The 18,982-nt window shown below is 40.0% G+C and overlaps 1 protein-coding gene across 4 annotated transcripts in view; it reads right to left on the bottom strand.

The window, feature by feature from the left end:
* stxbp5a (syntaxin binding protein 5a (tomosyn)) overlaps positions 1-18,982 on the bottom strand; it is a 129,967-nt gene that overhangs the window by 72,705 nt on the left and 38,280 nt on the right. For all 4 annotated transcript variants that reach the window (XM_072442828.1, XM_072442821.1, XM_072442813.1 and 1 more), the window contains exons 3-4: positions 4,636-4,717; positions 3,446-3,546 (exon numbers count right to left, since the gene is read on the bottom strand). In XM_072442828.1, coding sequence (XP_072298929.1) covers positions 3,446-3,546; positions 4,636-4,717 — 183 coding nt within the window. The remainder of the gene's footprint in view (positions 1-3,445; positions 3,547-4,635; positions 4,718-18,982) is intronic.

Below are 18,982 nucleotides of genomic sequence, written 5' to 3' on the forward strand. Positions count from 1 at the left end.
CACATCTTCAGGAAAACTAATCCAGATTTTAGCTGTATAAAACTGATTACTTTAGGGAACTGATATTGTAGGTGCTCGAGGGGAGGATTGAGGAAGTTACTATAATACACTAGTGTTACAATATAATATAATATACGGTAATTTAATAATAAGGAAAGGAAAGGAAAATGCTGGATATTCAACACTGACTTTGATATCACAATGATTAAAAAAAAACACTTTTGAGACAACACTCTACTTCAATATGTGGATGTAATCCCTCATTCGTCCAGGAGTGTTCCATTGTAGAAAAAGCTTCAGTTGTAGTCATCTGGACTCAGGTTTGAAAAAGGAGTTAAGGAAGCTATTTTTGTTAAAAAGAAAGACCTTCTTTAAACAGAAACGGAGGGTTAAGATTCAACCTTCCTGTAGTCTATAATGAAATTTTGACACCCTGGCGAGGTAGAGGACCAGGAAATTTGGATGCTAATCGGGTACTTAGGGTGAGTGAGGCAGGGACACACAAAAACAAAGGGGAGACTAATAGCCCATTAAAGGACTGGTAGTAAACAAATAGGGTAGCTCGTTAGAAACAAAGAGGGTAAGTTTCTGTTGAAACAAACAACTCTTTCTACTTCAGGAAGGCCCGCCCTATGGGCTGGACTTACCACAGAATAGTATAAATATCTGAGTTCCCGGCCTAAATTCACTTATTGACAATGACTCTTGGGTGAGAGTTGAAACGTCTAATTTTTCTAAACTGAGTCCAGATGACTACAACTGAAGCTTTTTCTACACTCTACAAAAATAATAGTAGTCCATTTATCTTATACTAATTTAGAATCTATTCATGAAAAAAGGGGACTTTAGGGGCTCCGTACAATGATAGAACTTACAATGCATTTTCCCCCAAAATGTAAGTTGCTTGTCTAGAGGAATATACCATTGTGAATTACTTATATTACTTAGCAGCAGCAGCAGCAGAAGCAGCAGAAGCAGCAGCAGCAGCAGCAGCAGCAGCAGCAGCAGCAGCAGAAGCAGCAGCAGCAGCAGCAGCAGCAGAAGCAGCAGCAGCAGCAGCAGCAGCAGCAGCAGCAGCAGCAGCAGCAGCAGCAGCAGCAGCAGCAGCAGCAGCAGCAGCAGCAGTGTGTGAGGCTGTAGAGACCTTCTGCAGTGTTTGGAGTTCACACCTGCATCCCACTGAACGACTGACCCAAATGTTAAACGCTCCCAAACCAGAGGAGGAACCAGTACATTTCTCACAGTTCAGCACCTCTTTTAGTCTGGATGGAGGCACAGTCTGTATTGGGTTTGAAGGCGTGGCTCAGATAACTTCCTTCTTGTCAATACACAAATTCAAGACGTGGGCTTTGCTTTAGATAACTTTTTCTGGAGACCTATTAGTATATATAGGACACTAGACTATGATACATTATTTTTACTATAGTCTTTGCCATATTATAGAATTTAAGAATATTCATAACAGCTCTGAAGCAACAATAATGTTACCAATGGCAACTTAAAGCCCATATACGGCTATAATGAGTAATTTACTTTTAATACTAAGAAAGTATTGGGCTTATCACATTTGTCAGTGCTCAAAATCAGTTTATAATTAAGTGTTTTGCTCATTTTCTCTTCAGTCCCATTTTGCGGTGCCTGTGGTGGGCCACAATTGTCCTGGGAAAGAGATGTGGCCTCAATTATGCAACAGTTTATAACCGCCAAGAGCCAATCACATTCACATAGTCAGGTTAGAAGGAGTAACTTGTGTTCTTTAAAGTCTATATGAGAAGTTAGACAACACAATTATATTTCATATTTGACTAAACATTATGCCTATTTTCCACCAGTTTGACCATTTTTGTAAAGTTTATAATGCCACTTCATGGTTAGACATGAGCAGCAAATATGGAGGTGTTTCCACAACTATCACCTAGCAACCATACTGTAAACAAGAACCAAAATCCATAGAAATTACACAACAGTTAGAAATTGACAAACAATAATACCATACAACACCATTTTTTGTCAAATGAATGTTTAAACTGTCAGAATTGTGTCTTGTACCTGCACTTCAAAAGCAAGTTCAGGACGAGCTGCTGACGTGTGCCGTTTGTCCCAATTCTTTAGAATGTTTTGATCTGCACTTCTCTCTCAGACTTAAAGGTGGAATGGACGATTTTTTTCAGCAAATTTTTTATCATATTTCCTCGTGGCGTGGATAAATCATTTGTCCTGCCACATATCAATCATAAAACGCACCTACCGCTCACCTGCAGCTGCGTCAGGCTCGTCCCCACGTTTCCGCGTGCCTAAGCGCATGGATCTATCATAATATAGTTCCCTCATTGTACGGGGCAAAATGAAGACGGAGAAAGACAGTTCGAGCTGACGCAGAAGTGGACAGAAATCTACGGGAGACGAGAGATGTGATGCGCTCCGTTGCGCTAATAAACAAACGCACGTGTGTGTTGTATCAGTCCACAAGGGGGAGTGCGCATGTGCACTTCCACCTGCGTTCTCAAATCGCCGAAAAATCGTCCATACCGCCTTTAAGGCAAATACATTCCTCACAATGCATTTCATTGTAATGTTTTCAAACAGCGCAGCACTTCTGCCTTAGCAACTTAGCAGCGAGAGCTAACAGGAAACAATGGCAAGGAAGGGTTTAACAGTTAAGCAGAGGATATTTTAAATAAATCTGCTACTGTCAAGCAACAACACGGTAAAACATTAAGCCTTTTCTCATTTGTTTGTGGCCAAGTCAGCAAATGATACAAACTAAAGTGAGCTGTGGCTTTGTGATTAATTCAACTGCAGTTTAACAGCACACCGACAGCTGCTGTTTTTCTTTACTGCATTCACAAAACTCTGAAGTGCGGATTTTCCCAATTTTCAAGTTTATCTCCCCTGCGCCTTTGTGCACTTACACACTTCGTCCACTTTCAGAAAATGCACAGTGTGCAATGTGTAGTACGAGCATTGGGACAGGGCCATTGTCTCTGCTGTGTCCGAATGTCCACACTTGTCCCCTAAACTCTCAAGCACTACATAGTTCTGCACTATTTAACAAATTATGAAGTGCATTCAATCACGCAGCGATTCAGATCCTGAGCTGACTATTTTATCCTCACTGCAGGTCATGTGACTCTGGTGTCCGAGTGGGGAAAAAGTCAGCAATACACAGATAAAAATGGATTATGGATGGATTATTATGAATGGATATTTATGGATTAATAATCATCATGCAAAACTGCAACTTAACGGAAGTAAAACTATGATATATGACTTCAAGGACGTTGACAGGGAATATGAACTAATTAAGCATGATTTGAACTGCGAGTTGTTTGGTAACAGGTAGAGGTGGGTATAATATCAACATTTAGAAGTCATGAATGTTTTGGGGAAGCTAGGCTAAAGCAACCTACAAGCCAAATCTTTTATTTTGAATTTGTATTCTCACCTCTCTCTGTTGAACTTGAGCGAATGCAGGACGGCCGGTCTCTTCTGCCTCAGGTTCCACAAGTGGACGCTGTCATCTGCCAGCGCACTCACCAGCGCCCCCTGTGGACACAAACACAAAACTGTGATGTACTTTCGCACTGACATTTAAATATCTCATATAGATAATTGACATTTTGTCCAACATGACAGCGTGAGTCAGACATCTTTCCCTGGAAACCGTTTTGATTTTCTCCCAGGTAACCGTGGCGATGATTCAGAAGGACGACATGTATGTATGTGCATATTGTGTCCGTGTGTAGGAGGGTCTAAAACCATCCCCTGCTCCCTGAGGGTCTGTGCAGCCGCTGAGTCATATAGGCATGAACAGACAGCCACACATGGATAAGCATCAAGTCCCTATGACAACTTCACTTTTTTTCCCTTTCATTCTGCCATCACGTATATGCTACTGTAACCACAATGCCACTGGACACAAAAGTGATGTGTGGGTATTTGTGGGACACTGAAAGCTACCCTCCCTGTGTAGTTCATGTTACTACCTTTTTATTATAATTGTATGTATGTGCATCAGTCTACATGTTTGAAACTAATTTTTTAAAAATGTTAATGTCGTTGAGCAATAGTTCTGATAGCATTTCATCAATTTCGTGCCTTATAAAACATATCTAGAATTTGCAGAAAAAATCGTTTCCTTATACAGACCATTAGGTGTCTTAATGCCTTTAACAAGCTACATTAGGCCGTTAGAGTTGAAAGCATTAGTCCTGTACTAAAGTATCCCCATTACTTATTAGTGAAACTAGATTGTTTTTTCTGTGTATATCAACGTATTTATTACATTCACTATTTTGCACTTGCTAGTGAACAACTACTTTTCATTTCAGTTTGTGTATTTCTAAATACCATGCGCAATGACAATAAAGTTATCTTAAAAATCTAAATATTGCAATTTGTTTATTATTTATTTGAACAATTATGTGACAAACTTGGATAACATTAACAATAAAGTACTCTGATTATATAGTGAGCTGCACAATTAAGCCATTTTACACATTTTCCCAACTATTCCCTAACATTTCACCTTCACTGTGACATTTTGGGCTTGGTATTGAAGCCCAGTGCCGCCTCTCTCTCTCTCTGTCTCTGTGTTTTGTGCTGAGTTTGCTGGTGCAGTTGTTTGGGACCCACCTCGTTGATGAGAAACTGCAGCTGGATGACTGCCGCCCCGGTCTCGTGCTGACAGTAACACTCCACCCCGGGACGTCCGAATCTGAGATAAGCCGAGTCAAGAAACTCACCATCATGACATAAAATCTGCCATCAAAAAATGTACGTTTGTTATATAAAATGCATTTGCTTTTATTTTATATCCTGCTGCAAAGGAAAGTATTTGTGCTGACTGCTAAGATTTGCACTCTAATAGTTAGAAAACTAAACTGCACTTGGAATGATTTGCCAAGTCATCTACATTAGAGCTGTAATATACACTTCTTATGTGCCATTTCTGCAACTGACAAATCAGGCAAGATTCAGGTTGTTACAAGGACAACCACAACTTATTTTCGAAAATGAATACTTAACATTGCTTCAAAACAATGTGTATACACTGGCTTGGAGTCATAATGTGTAAATGTGATCTAATTAAGTTACAATTTATGGAGATTATGGATATAGCCAACAATGAATCCATTAAAAAATACTTAGCTCACTAAGGTTATTTATATTTAGCAGAAGTGGTACAATACGTTACCCTCAGCATAGTTTGTTCACCCTTTTTAGCATATATAACCAATTATCCAATGGCCATTATCACATATTATACCCTTTATACCCTTTCTATATTTATCTGCATGTAGCGAGCTGGACCATGACCTCAACTGCTCAGATGCATATGATTCATGTGAAGAGGCAGATATTATTCTATTGCCGACTATAATCATCCCCTTTACCTTATTATGATCCCTATGCCTCAAAATAAACCAATGATGGGCCGTTTATAAGCACTGGGGGCTGTGCTGGTTCAGGCAATGACTCAAATATCAGACAAGGTTCATACAGCATCACGAGGTCATACAGACATTCAAGCAGGTAATGACTGACTTCAGGTTTCCCAAGGCCATCACAGCAAAGTAAATGGTATATTTATACATTTGTTCAAAGTATATGTGATGTAATTATGTAATATAGAGGGAGGGGCAAATCAAATATGTATTACAAAAAGGTGTCAAGTAAAAATACAGATACCGTTACAAGTACTGTCACTTACTGCTGTAAATTGCTTATAACTACATTATTACTAAAACTACAGCTACTACAAATACTATTACTACGCAATGCATTTTTATCACAATTTATTTATTTTATTTAGTAAGTAGTTGTTTAGTGCAGCTGCTGCCAACTAAAAAATAAATAATACACTATATATATAGTATAAATAATACACTGCAAGTGGAGAGACGCACGTGTGCTATCCACTCGGGCACAGCACCCCTTTAGGTCTATAAGTTTAGATGTGAAGTAGGGTATAAATAACCAGTAGAATACGCATATAACTTTGTACAGCATATGAGGCTAAAAATATTACTAAATATATCTCCCCATCATCACTTATGAAACCTACTTTGACTGAGAGATACATTTTAAAACATGCAAAAAATCGTGCAAATCAATTTGCCTGGTAATGGGAAATGCAAATTTTCTCCAAAAAAAAGTATCACTGCAAAGCCTAGTGACTCCATTAAGACTGTAAATACATTATTGCACTCAAAAGATTAAAGCCACGACATTAGAATTCTAGCATTAGTAGAAAAATAATGAAGATTTCTATCAAAACAGATTGGGCAGATCAGGACTGGACTCTTGAAAAGCAGATGGGTAAACAATGCAGCTGAAGGACACGACTGAAGAGAGATCGATGACTCTGATAAAAGATGCACCGTATTAAACACCGACAGCACTTCCTCTTCTGGGAGAGAAGACGATTATATCCATTCTTTGTTCCTCTGCGACTCCTACGGCAGAGGTGGAGGGTGGTCACTTAGCGGGGCCATATTGCTCATGATTAGTAATGGAGGAAGGTGGTGTCCAGCTGTTGCAATTTACCCACAATGCCTTTCCTGCTACAAAAGAGTAGGGACCATGCTGCGACATCCAAATGAATGCACGGTAATGGGCGGCTTTCATCTACATAGGCGAAAAACAAAAAGGTAGAAAACGAAGCGGACGACAAAGCAAAGAGAGAGGTTTAATTAAGCATAAAAAACAATTGCATGTTGGTAATGGAAAGAGTAGGACCAAGGCAAAGTCTAATTCGAACACCGATAATCAGGTTCTTCTCTGGCGCTGTAACAAAGTGCCCCTTCAGCTGTTCAGACAGACAGCGGCAGCTCGCTCATTAAGTAGAAACGTATGTAATCATTCCCATAGAGCAGGGAGGCCAGGCCGGCTAATAAAGAAGCCAGGACAGGCCATTTGAACACAGCCAAGGACAGAAATAACAAAGACATTCATTTTACAGTAGTTCCTTGAGATTTCCTTCAATTCATTGTAATTTAGTTCACATTTTTGACCTTGTGATGCCTTTAGTGACGGATGAAATAGCTCCACTTTATGCTATGCAGTGAATTAAGAAAACCATGAGTGAGCAATTTTGGCAAAAGTGATACCAATATTTTTGGCAGTATCCTGATAAATCTGGTCAGACAATATTTTGTTAATCCAACAAAAAATGCATTTAAATTAGTCTTGAAATAAGTGGAGGTCTGACAAATGTGAAATGACTGAAACATTACCCACTATAGAGAAGAAATACAATTGGGTTTACAACATCATTTTTGTTCCTTTTAATTTTTAATCTTCTCTCTCTTTACAGTATTATTATCAATTCATCCACTTCTAAAGCATACTTTTGAGCATATCCACGTTATATAAAGATTGACAAGAAAGCCTAAGGCCAAAATATTGGATTTGCAACCCAACAATTCACATCCACTATAGGGCCAATTCAACGCTAGATAGAAATATATAACAACGACAGAGAGAGGATTAAACCAGCACCTCTATGAAGCAACATTTACATCTGCAGTGTAAGAAACTACTTTCCTCTTCTTCTTTTTTCTCTTTCAGTTTCAGGACAGTTACAGGACATCTGTACTCTGATGTCGGAGGATAAACTGGATTGGGCATAGTTAGTACTGGGATGGGGAAACCGCTGGGTGTTACCAGGTGCTATTCCGGTGCAGACCAGTGGCTGGGGGGCTCATGGCGTCTACACCTGAAGGAATAATGCATAATAAAGGGCTTTGGTATCTTAAAAGGTGCTATATAAACTCAAAGCATTATTATCACTCACAGGCTATCAAATGCACCCAATGTAAAAAAACAGGTCAAAAACACATCTTACCTTCACATAAAACATGACGCTTTTAACCAGACCCGCCTCTCCTCTGTGTGTAATCCGCTCTCAGTGCCTCAGGTGAATTAGGCTTAACTTTTCCCCGACCGGACAGGTAATTAAAGGACTACAGCTCCCAGCCCCCTGATGCCCACGACCAGTGCAAATCCAGCAGCTCTGTGGATCCCAGCCAAAGCAGGCCCGGGGCAGACTTTAAGACACCACAGCGGCAATCATTAGCATCCTTTATGCGACATCTGAGTCAGCGCAATCGTAGTTTTACTCAAAGCTTTACAATACACTGTCGGCAGGTGTCAGAGGGAAGCGGCAAAGTGCTACAGTGTGCAGAACTCTTAGGTACATAATAAGCTATAAAATCACCTTTCCTCTCTTGGCTCGAGCTGGAGACCTGCAGCGAGGAGTATTGAATGGATCCATGCTTTTTTTGATCCATGCTTTTGATTTGCACAATTACACAGCTTTACATTTAGGGTCTTTTTAAGTCATATTACAACACAAACATTTCAAACTCTTTCGATACTAAGGAAAAAGCCCAATACCAATTTTGATCCAACATGTATGTCATCTTTTTTACATTTTAAATTACAAAAAAACCTTGAAATAATAGTTGCTTGATTACAATGTGGTCTTATACTAGTTACGGTATTGATCAAGACCATTTTAAAACTATGAGTAGCTATTTTTGGCACCACATTTAATATTGGATTTGCACCAGAATAAACGGAATGTCACAATATAAAATGTCAGTGTATTAATTATGATTATTGTGAGAAGAAACATCCCGATTAAGGACGACTATTGATTCCAGAGAAACCATGGCCAGACCATGAAATACTTAATTTTCTTTCATTCTGACACATAACAACACCTCAAAAGGTGACCAGCTTCATGACATCAAACATTCTGAATCATAAAATAAAGCAAACATGACATAAACAGCTGCATCACTCGTTTGTTTGTTATCTTTTAGTCCTCATGATTATATTGTGACCTAAATAATCCTAATAATCGATGAACTGAATAATCTTGCAATCAATACCCGAGTATTTGTTTTCTTCTTGTTGACAGCCCTAGCACAATATCTATAAGAATTTGAATGTTCGTACAAAATATAGTGTTTCATCATGACTTCATTACTTTCATTCCTTGTTGCTAAATATACTGCTCAGTCACTAGCAGCGGCATTTGAGGACACACACCCACTGGTCTTTACATTTGACCTACAATGACCACCGTCCTCCAGCTCCTTTTGCTCGAAAGCACTGCCCCGCCGCGAAAGGTCAACGCAGGTCTAAAATCACTCCGATGCAGGGACTCAATGAAGGCCGCACGAATCGTTTTTCATTCTCCTCACATTTTCTCATCACTAAACCGTCAGAAATGTATTCGGAATTCAGTATTGTCGTTTTATCTGCCGTGTATTTATTCTGAGCGGTTTGTTAAGTCCGCGCTCATGTGTGACCTCCCCTGAAGCAGCGCAGCGTGTAGCAAGTCGGAACTTGTTTAGGCTTTTTACAGCTAAATAAAAGTCTCACAAATAAGACTCAAGATTGGGAAATGAACCGTAGATTTTATAGTTTAGAGAGACTCGAGACTGTGATGTGAACCACGGATATTCTTGATTATGGGTAAAAGCTCCTCGTGCCTCATTTGATCCGTCATTGACCCCAAAAAGCTGGATCATATAGTCTCCTTCATCTTTGAAAAGTAGAAATTCTCACAGCTAAAAACAAAACAGACAATTACATCAGAGCAAAGCAACCAAAACTAAACATAAATGATTACAAACCAAAGGAACATCAAAACGATATTATGCGTTTTTCACTAGCAAATACTAGGTCTGTTGTCGACTAAAGAAATCCTTGGTCAACAAAAGACATGTTCTGTGCATCAATTAGGCAATTAAAAGGGGTGTGGCGCTGGCCAAAGAACAAACTATTTACTGGTAGTATCTATATTTTGACCATGTATCTGAACTCAAAATGCACAAACAAAACCAGGAGATTACTGAAGATTGCACAATTAAACATATTTATTCTGGAAACCACAAGTAAACAGTGTATGTGTCTGTTAAATAGTCATTTTAAACTCTCAACTCACTCCCATATCTCAAGTTTACTTAGTCCATGCTTCCTCCTTTCTGCTGTTATTTATGACTATAAATCCTTTCAAATCCCGTAAAAGAATTTGTCAAATACAAAATGTGGTAGACTAAGACTGATTAATGATTTAAAGTGCTTCTGACAGGTTGGACGACTCATTGAACTAAAATGCAGTGAATGTTTTATATATTCAAAAAGTTGCTAAAAATATAAAAATGGAGAGCTTATTCTTTAGGTTTATAAATTCACTTCCTGTTTGTAATTGATGACATCACACAAGGAAATTACCAGCAAACACTGGGAAAAAACTCATCTGATGGCACAATTCTTCTTTATTTGACAAATGAAAATATGTTAAAGCAAATTAGTTTTGTTGAATTATGTTTAGAATGTCAAAAAAGTAGTTTATTTTGTGTAAATTCTGCATCAACTGGAATGCCTGTCCCTAGTGTGATGTCAATTCCTGTCATTTTCTACAGATTTTTTTACTTTTCTCCACAAGTACCAGGTGTAAAGAATAATTCATATTTACAACAGGGGTAAATAGACCAAATAAAGTCCAAACCTGTCATAGGCACTTTAATGTCTACAGCTCCCACAGCACCGCCTTCCATCTGTCAGACGCTTCACCACTGCCACGGCTCCGGTATCGCTGAGCACACATTGACCACACCATATTACAAGTGAATTAGGCATCACCGCCCTGTCACATTTCCTGTCATTTCAGCCCGACTTTGCCATTCCCACTATCTGATGTTATTAAGTGCACATCCCGAGCGTGTAAGTGTTACATTTGTCTTAGTGAACTGCGGGGGCACTGTGCAGCCGTTTACAGCCCTCTCAAATATGTCTTTCCTTAAATTTGCATTTCCTGCCGGCGCTGTGTCATTGGCTCAATTTCACGGCACAACAAGAAATAACATCATTTCAATTTCTGTGGGGTTGTTTTCAAATTATTGGCTTCTGACAGGGTTTACGCACAAAAAGAGAAACTTATCAGAGAAAGAAGTGCTCTATAGCAGCAAATGTGTATGTAGTGTTTTCTAAAGCGGCGCTGTGGAATCTTTCTGGTGATGGGTTTGCGTGAAATGTTCCACTAGATGCCAATAAGTCTATATCTTGATTCCATTACAGGAGTTGTTGTAGCATGAACATTGAAAAACTTGCATTCTATTGCGCCTCTTCGCAGATCTGATAGAGAGAACATGCATTTGTCTAGTCCGGTGTTGCATATACAGTAGGCAGATCTAATCTGACGCACGGTTCAGGAACAGCAGCTTTATAGAAACATGCTAATATAAGATAAAGGTAAATGACAATAAAAAATAGACTTAAATCTGAAGTGTAAATAAAAGGCCACAATACTATAATCCAATAACTGGCTACGACTGTGTACAGTGCAGCACGTGGACAGAATAAACAGCAGATAAAGTGTGGCTCCGATAGTGATTATACAGTGCAGTAGAGTTTTTCAATTGAACTCTTAACCAGTCTGCCTCTACCAATACTGCTCGTTCTACACTCGCTTCTACAATTGCATTTTAGCTGAAAAAAATCACAACAGCAGTTTCCTCGGAGCGCTGAAATCCAACAGAAATGTGTTGAAACATGTCTTTAATATTTTTGTTGAGGTTTGATAGTCAGAAAAATGTGAAATGTCAGTCAAATGAATCACATAAGGGAAGAAGTATCCTCTTATACCCTTAATTGAAATGATGTGAAACAATTGTTTTTAAATTGGCTCTTTTTTACTATAACCATTATACTCAATATTTAAATTTTGCATATCTTTCAAAACAAGACTCACAATATTATAAAGGCATCATTGTATATTATAAAACTGTGAATACCACTTTGTCCCGGCCACCTCAAACGATCCCTAAACTAAAACTAAACCCGACTCTCCACTTCTGCTCTACAACTCACATTTGAGCTCTACCACATGGGACATCCTCAGTGGGAGACGTCTCAAAAGTTGCTGAAAAGTGTGTTCTCCGTCTTTTTCCCTCTCCTCTCTTCCCAGGCGGGGGGGCTGGATGTGGGGGGGCTGGATGTGGGGGGGGCTGGACGTGGGGGCCTGGACATACTGACCGCAGGCGGCGTTAAACAAGACGAGAAGACAGCAAGAGCGCGGCGCATGAGCAAAACTGGGTCATCCTCGTGTCCTGTCAACTCGCATAAAACTGCTCTGAGCTCTTCCCGAGACAAAGTTCTTGATAATTCACTCTGAGACCACATTTTCCACTTCAACTGGAGACTTTTAGGACAAACGAGAGTCATTTTTGAGCAATAGATAAAACATTTGAAAGTTAAAGACCTTTTACTTGCTTGTAACCATTTGCAGAGTGTGTCAAATGTTGTGCATACAAGTTCAGTCATGATACTCCCATTTACAACCCATTTTTGATAAAGAAAAGTCTTGATACTCAATACCAATAAAAACACAAGCAAATGTAGACAGTAAAAATAGGACCTCTTACACTAGTACTGATATAGATCAAGAGTCAAGATCATCTGGACAAGGTTTTTCAAAGTTGACGGATACTTATGGTGTGTTCCAGTATTCTTGGTTGATCTGAGCACTTTCCTTGAGTCTATTACTTAACCGAGTCGTTACTGGTAATTGTTTTTCCGATTTGAGGATTGGAACACAGAAACTAAGAGAAAACATCACTCCGAGGACGATGGGAACGCAGTATTACAACCACAAAATATACAGAGACAAACTACATCTAATTTCAATGTATTTTACTCTTTAAACCAGTGCATTTTATATTAACTATGAGCTCGAGGTTTGTCCAAACACCACATTGAACTGCTAATAAACCGGCCCAAACAGATCAGTGCAGCGAGAATGTGTTCGGTGATTATGGCAGGTACGTTTGTATCTAAAAACACATGTTATGAAACTTAATTTGAAAACGACAACGTAAAATGAAAACTACAACGTAAAATGACAATAAGTAAGTAGTCTGCAACTGACAGGTAACATTTTAAGCATTTCTGGCAAGTAAAATAATGAAAAAATAGTCATGAGCCTCCACAACTCTGAAGAATCCATTATAACAGAAAACATTTTGCAGTTCACAATTTGAGTTTATAAAATTTCACAGTTCAACATGATCCAGGATCCAAAATTTGTGTGTGTAATAATGTCTATTCAAGGTTAAACAGCTCATTATAGCAGCAAACTGTGCCCATATACTCTGCATACAGATATGTCCAGTACCTGGTTCTATCCGTATGAACACAACCTGCTTTGCTTTGCAGGTCGTATAAAGCTAAAACGCCGCTTGTTTGTTCTATGTGGACCGCTGCATCATGAGACCAGTTAGTTTCACCAGCACTCCGTTACATTTAGCTGCAGACAAAGGCGCGGCGAGCGGAAAGGAAAGAGCTGATTAATGGAGGATGAAGAGTAAAAGACAAAACCCCCGCGAGAGAAACGCCAAAAGCGGCAGAGAGCGCGTTTGCTGCAAGCCACTGCTGTGACGTCAGGCAGCCAGTGACGTCCAAGCCACAACCACGGTCGTACATCAGTCCGCCGGGGAAAGGGAGAAGAAGGGAGAGAGAGAGAGAGAGAGAGAGAGGCAGGGGGGTGAAGGAGGGAGAGGGGAGGGGTAGTGAGGGAAGAAGAGAGAGAGAAAAGGAGAGGAGAGAGAATGAGCGAGGGTGGGGCTGCACTGGACACTGCTTTACACAGAAAACAAGAGCATACAGGTAATACAATAAAGGTTTAAATGGGAAAAAAATCACTGCCAGTCAATTTCAAGCCATGTCTTCTTGTGTTTTCACGTTTAATAGCCTCATTTTTTAGGTTTAATAGCAGTGCATTGGTCTAGTGACAGATATGGTTTCAGAATGATCCGACAGCAAAAAATATCCTCATCGACGTCTCCAAAGCAGGTTCTGTCTTAAACAATGACAGAATCTTGGACCTACACAGCAAAAATCATCTCACTGTCCATTACTGGCTTTATGAATACTTAAATTCGAATTAAAGTGATTAGAGATGATTGAAAACTTGTATGATATTGCATTTGTTGTTTTGGAGATATGTTAAATCAGAATATTGATTGTATTGGCTATAATTAAAGCTATTGAACATGAGCTCAAAAAGAAACCGAAACATCTATAGTGCAATCTCCAAAACAAGAGCGCAATGTGATATGTCTTCTCTTTTGAGGTTTATTTATGGTCTGGTCACGTTTTGTGCGATACTTGAACCTCAACAACATTTGCAGACACATTTCAGCGCATTCCTGACGCTTTCGGAAAATATCTGTCAGTATCGCCAACTCCATCTTGAACCATTACCTTTTAAAGTACAGTTTCGCTTGCGTTCTGTTGGCTAAAATCCTCGTTGTGTTGCCTGGAGCTAACCACTTAATCACAACAACCAAAGTGCCAGCACTTACGCTTGTATATTCCACCGCTACGAGTCAACATGTATATTTCTATTGCCTCTCCTTGAGCCCCTCTCTCTCACCACACAGTCCCCAGTCTGTAGTATCACCTCGGGCTGTTTACATCATCTTTGAGGGTCGCTGAGGGAACCAAGTCTTCATTCTTTTAGCGGTCCTGTAGCCATGAACTCGGATCCACTGCTACCTGGATATGATAGAAGTGAGCCACCTTTGCACACTCAGTTTATGGCAAGAACTCAGTTAAAGAAGCAATACATGATGGCAAAACCTGAATAAATGTGTGGTATATTCCTGAACTGATAAAAGTGCGAGGAGTTGAGCATAAGAATTAACATCAAAGAAGGACACGCACGAAAAAAAGCAATGAACAAGCATGTGCAGCGATGTAGGAGAGCAAACGACGATCGGTTTTGAGCCGGGGCGTCATTCCCTGCGCTGGAGATGGGTTAGAATTATGTGGTAGAATGGGCCGTTTAATTGTCACAATGCAGATGTTTTGACCTCGTTTATGGTTATTATGTCGGGAATTGCTGGGCCTAGTCACATGAAACAAAATAGGCAAAGAGTTCAACGACTTCTGTCAGCATAAATCAGCAAAAGAGATTTAATAGAGATTTAATAGATACGGAAAGTGTTTGATGTCAGGTTTGTGGAGCATATCCCCAAAAAATGTTGGATGCTTTTTTTGTAAAGACTGTGAATCTCTTGACCTTCATCTGAAAATATTACTTAATCGAAAGCCGGAACAATCAACTATACTTAAAATTTCAATTCGCAACAACAACAAACTGGGCGTTTGTTACACAAAATGTAACTTTTCTGCTGGAGGGGCCGCTCGTCTCCATGGAAATACCCGGAATGTACCACTGTGACAGGTTAAACTTGTCCAAGTCCATGGAGTCAAGCAGGCGACGCCACCAGAACAACTTAAAGGTCAGATCTATGGAGAGGCGATTCCATTTACACTAAAAATGCACGTTTTGGAAGTCATCTCTGAGCCGTAAAAACACTGCATGATCGAATGTGATTCCAAAAACAGTGCATGCAACGCAATAACATTTACATGGATATAAGCAGGTGCTGGACCCCCAACCAAAAAAACGTACTAGTGCACCTTTAAAATGTACGAAGAAAAAGAACAGTTGTTAATAAAGATCATCATTTCCAGCAGAATGACTTACTCCTACATAACACTGTACATTTTACATTTTCTAAAGTACAAACCAGTCCTTACTCCAGAAATGAGGACAACACCTAACACCAGTCAAGCTTGGATTGCCAGTAAGCTAAAACTACAGGTCTTTACCCTCTGAGCTTAAGAGATTTCCACATTGTCGCACTAAACAGACCCTTATGACTTCTCGGTGCTAATTTGTTTGTTGGACTGCTCGCTCTCACCTCCCTCTGCACAGGCATTCAGGTGTAGGCAAATACATCACTGACACGCGCAGGCAGACCCGGTCCCCCGACCCCTCCTGAATATCTGCATATGCTAATTCAAGCCACACAATAACACTGGGGTAACGCGCGGGTAGAAAAAAAAGTTGCAGGCGGCGGAAGATTCATTTGTTTAATGCAGTCGTCGCATAAATACTCCCCCGTGACATGTGTGATTTATTATGCAGGCAAACCGTTTAACTACGTGAGCCCGCAGAGTTAAAACCTGGCAAAGCCCCACGCTCAGACTCCCTATATCCATTAAATTCCCTGTCCCCGAGATTCACGGTGATGACATTCGTGATAATGGCCATTTGCAGAGGTGCACAGTTCAATGTTTGCTGTTGGGCACGTCGCACAAACAAATTAGCAGCGCCACGGGATTGAACAGGTGAAATCTTGAAATGGTGGCTTGGACTATAAATGTTTAGAGTAATATGTGGTGCTAAAATGTATTGTGTGTGTGCAGTATATAGCTTAAAGGGAAGAAGTCCAAAGGAAGGCAATTTCACTGATGTGGACCGTTTCAACCACATCTCCAGTATGGATGGACATTTTCCCACGTTGCACATTGAAGATTTGCACATTCTTTCGTTCCCTATGCACTCTTTACACGTGTCCAGAAGCATTATCATTCGAGAAAAGACTAACACAAGAACTAAATTTTCAGCAAATGTGGCAAAAAAAGGAAGTGCGACAAAAACATTTGAAACCTTTGCGATTTGACAATTGGGGCCAGAAAAACTAGGATCTCGCAGCTCCCGTCCCCAGCATCATCATCCACATCTCTCACCAACCAACACCAAGTCCTCCATCACTATGTTCAGCGTTTTGGACTATAGACCATCTGTCGGGCAGCAACCCATTTATTCACTACGGCTCCTCTGCACGCGACCAAAACCATCTTCAGCTGTCCACTTTATCTCCAAAGATATCCAACATGAGCTATTCCTGTTCATTCTCCTTGAGCCACTGTATCCAGGCCTGGTTTGGTCATAGCAGATAGGTATAAGAATGTCCCTTATATTCTGCATCACTTATAATATCGAGAGTGTAATCATCTCAGCAGTGCTTTATTAGTTCAATTCAGCTTAATAATACCTTCGGTGTAATCAGTGGTGATTTATCAGGTTTTTGGGGTGTTACACGTTACCAAACTTATTTATTTACCTTGTGTTCATTGTAAACTGCAAAATATATCTAAAACTGCTTAGTAATAGAATCGGGTCCATTGACTTTTAATTTGTGTAGTAAAATTTCACAATAACAAGCAGTCAATTTAATTTACACGATTATGTTGATAAAATGTCTACGTTGCACTTTTCAACACTACATGTTTGACCCAGAGTCTGAACTTTTTAATAATAGCAGGCCAGTGAAAATATAATTTTTTGGAGCATTCAAGCCTGGATTGCAGGATGTGTACAGCATAACTCAGACATGAATGGATCAATAGAAATACAATCAGAGTTGAGTTAATAATGAGGGAAGACCGTTGGGACGTGGTGAAAAGCTGGTGAAAAGGTGGTCTTAGTTGAAATCACTGAATAACTCATTATTCAATCATTTTTTTCTAATGCAGGTATTTTTTGGAATAAACAGAGAAACAAAGAGGAAGTTACAGCACAGAGTCGACATCCAAGATTCATTTGGAGAGATGACTCAACACACAGCCGCCTTTAGAAACAATTTGCATTTAAAAAAACACTCATTATCAAGTTTGGTGCCAGCCACTGACGTATTGTTATTCTTTGTGCTTCTAAAACTGGCACTGCCCATTCTTTCACGCAGTAAAAATCCACCCTGTTTGCATAGTAAGAATCCTACTTTAAATAATAAAACCATGAACATTATCTTTGAATGGCTTCTATTACATTGACTGAAAAATGTATGACTTCTCATCTTGTGTTGACCTTAGACGGTGCTTATAGATCAAATGGCAACGCGGCTATTACAGTAATGGAGCGACAGCGCTGTTGAGACAGAAGGGTAGCGTGAATTAGTTTGGGAGTTAGCCAAATGAAGCAAGCAAACCGAGTGTCAAAGCTCCTCTGTCCGTTGAAGGCAGAGGGTGCTTTGCTGGAGCATGGCCAGTTCCTGCCCAGTACAAGGGTGTTAATAACCCAAGACATCATCTATTTTTAGAGCCACAGAGTTACTGCACTGGACGCGAGGCACAGGCAGAGATGAGGAAAGGGAAAGTAGGGAAGATGGGGGGCTTGGGACTGAATCGAGGTTTGGGAATTCTGAGGATTGAGAGGGAGCAAAGTGTGGAGAGGAAGGAGGGATAAGAGAGGAGGAGATAGGAGAGTGTAGGCTATGTCGACTCAGCAGATATGGCCCAGAGTTGGGATAATATCACTGCATACAGTATGGGGAGAGCGCAGGCTACGGGACATGTAAGAGAGGACGGAGCGGTGAGAGAGACGCTTAATGAATATAGATGATGGAGGCACGACAAGAAAAGGAATGAGGTGTTCCCCATTTATGACCTGACAAACGTTTCTATAGGATCAATCTATAGGATGCTGATCGCCGTAAATCTGCCTAATAGTCTTATTTCCATTAGCGGCTTAGCAGGATTCTTAACTCGCGGCTCGTCTCTTTGTGATAGCAATGCAAAGCCAGTTATGGGATTATATTCCAACAGGCGTCGTGCACCACTCAACAGGGCGTCTCCGCAAATGACAAGTGGGCTGAGGGCCGCTCCGGGAATTGATTTTGAAGATTGCTATTATTTTAGTGTTTGTGGTTTGAATAAGATAAACATCAGTGCAATCAAGTCCAACGCCTTAAAAATGATGTACTGTGATGAGGACCACACGTGCTGCATCAGGACTAAATGTTCCGTGCAGTAAGGACACACTGTAAATTGTCAAAGGACAGATTGGACGCATTGATGACTATGAATGAATGATATAATGGCATGTTAGACTAGGAATGCGAAAAATGGTGATAAAAATCAAATTGTGATCTCATTCCTGTGACTATGTGCTATTTCAGTCAAATCACCATATTTGGATTCATGCATTTTCTCTTGAATGCAGCTTTATGCTTAACAAAGACACATTTTCTCACCCACTCCTATTGTCCTCCTCGTCAATAGTCTGAGAGAGGGATTTCAACCAATTTCAATAATGCGCAAACTTCCAGCA

Source organism: Eucyclogobius newberryi, unplaced genomic scaffold (genome assembly GCF_026437365.1).
Source record: "Eucyclogobius newberryi isolate DKJ021-1_F unplaced genomic scaffold, fEucNew1.0.hap1 SCAF_1, whole genome shotgun sequence".
Lineage (NCBI taxonomy): Eukaryota > Metazoa > Chordata > Actinopteri > Gobiiformes > Gobiidae > Eucyclogobius > Eucyclogobius newberryi.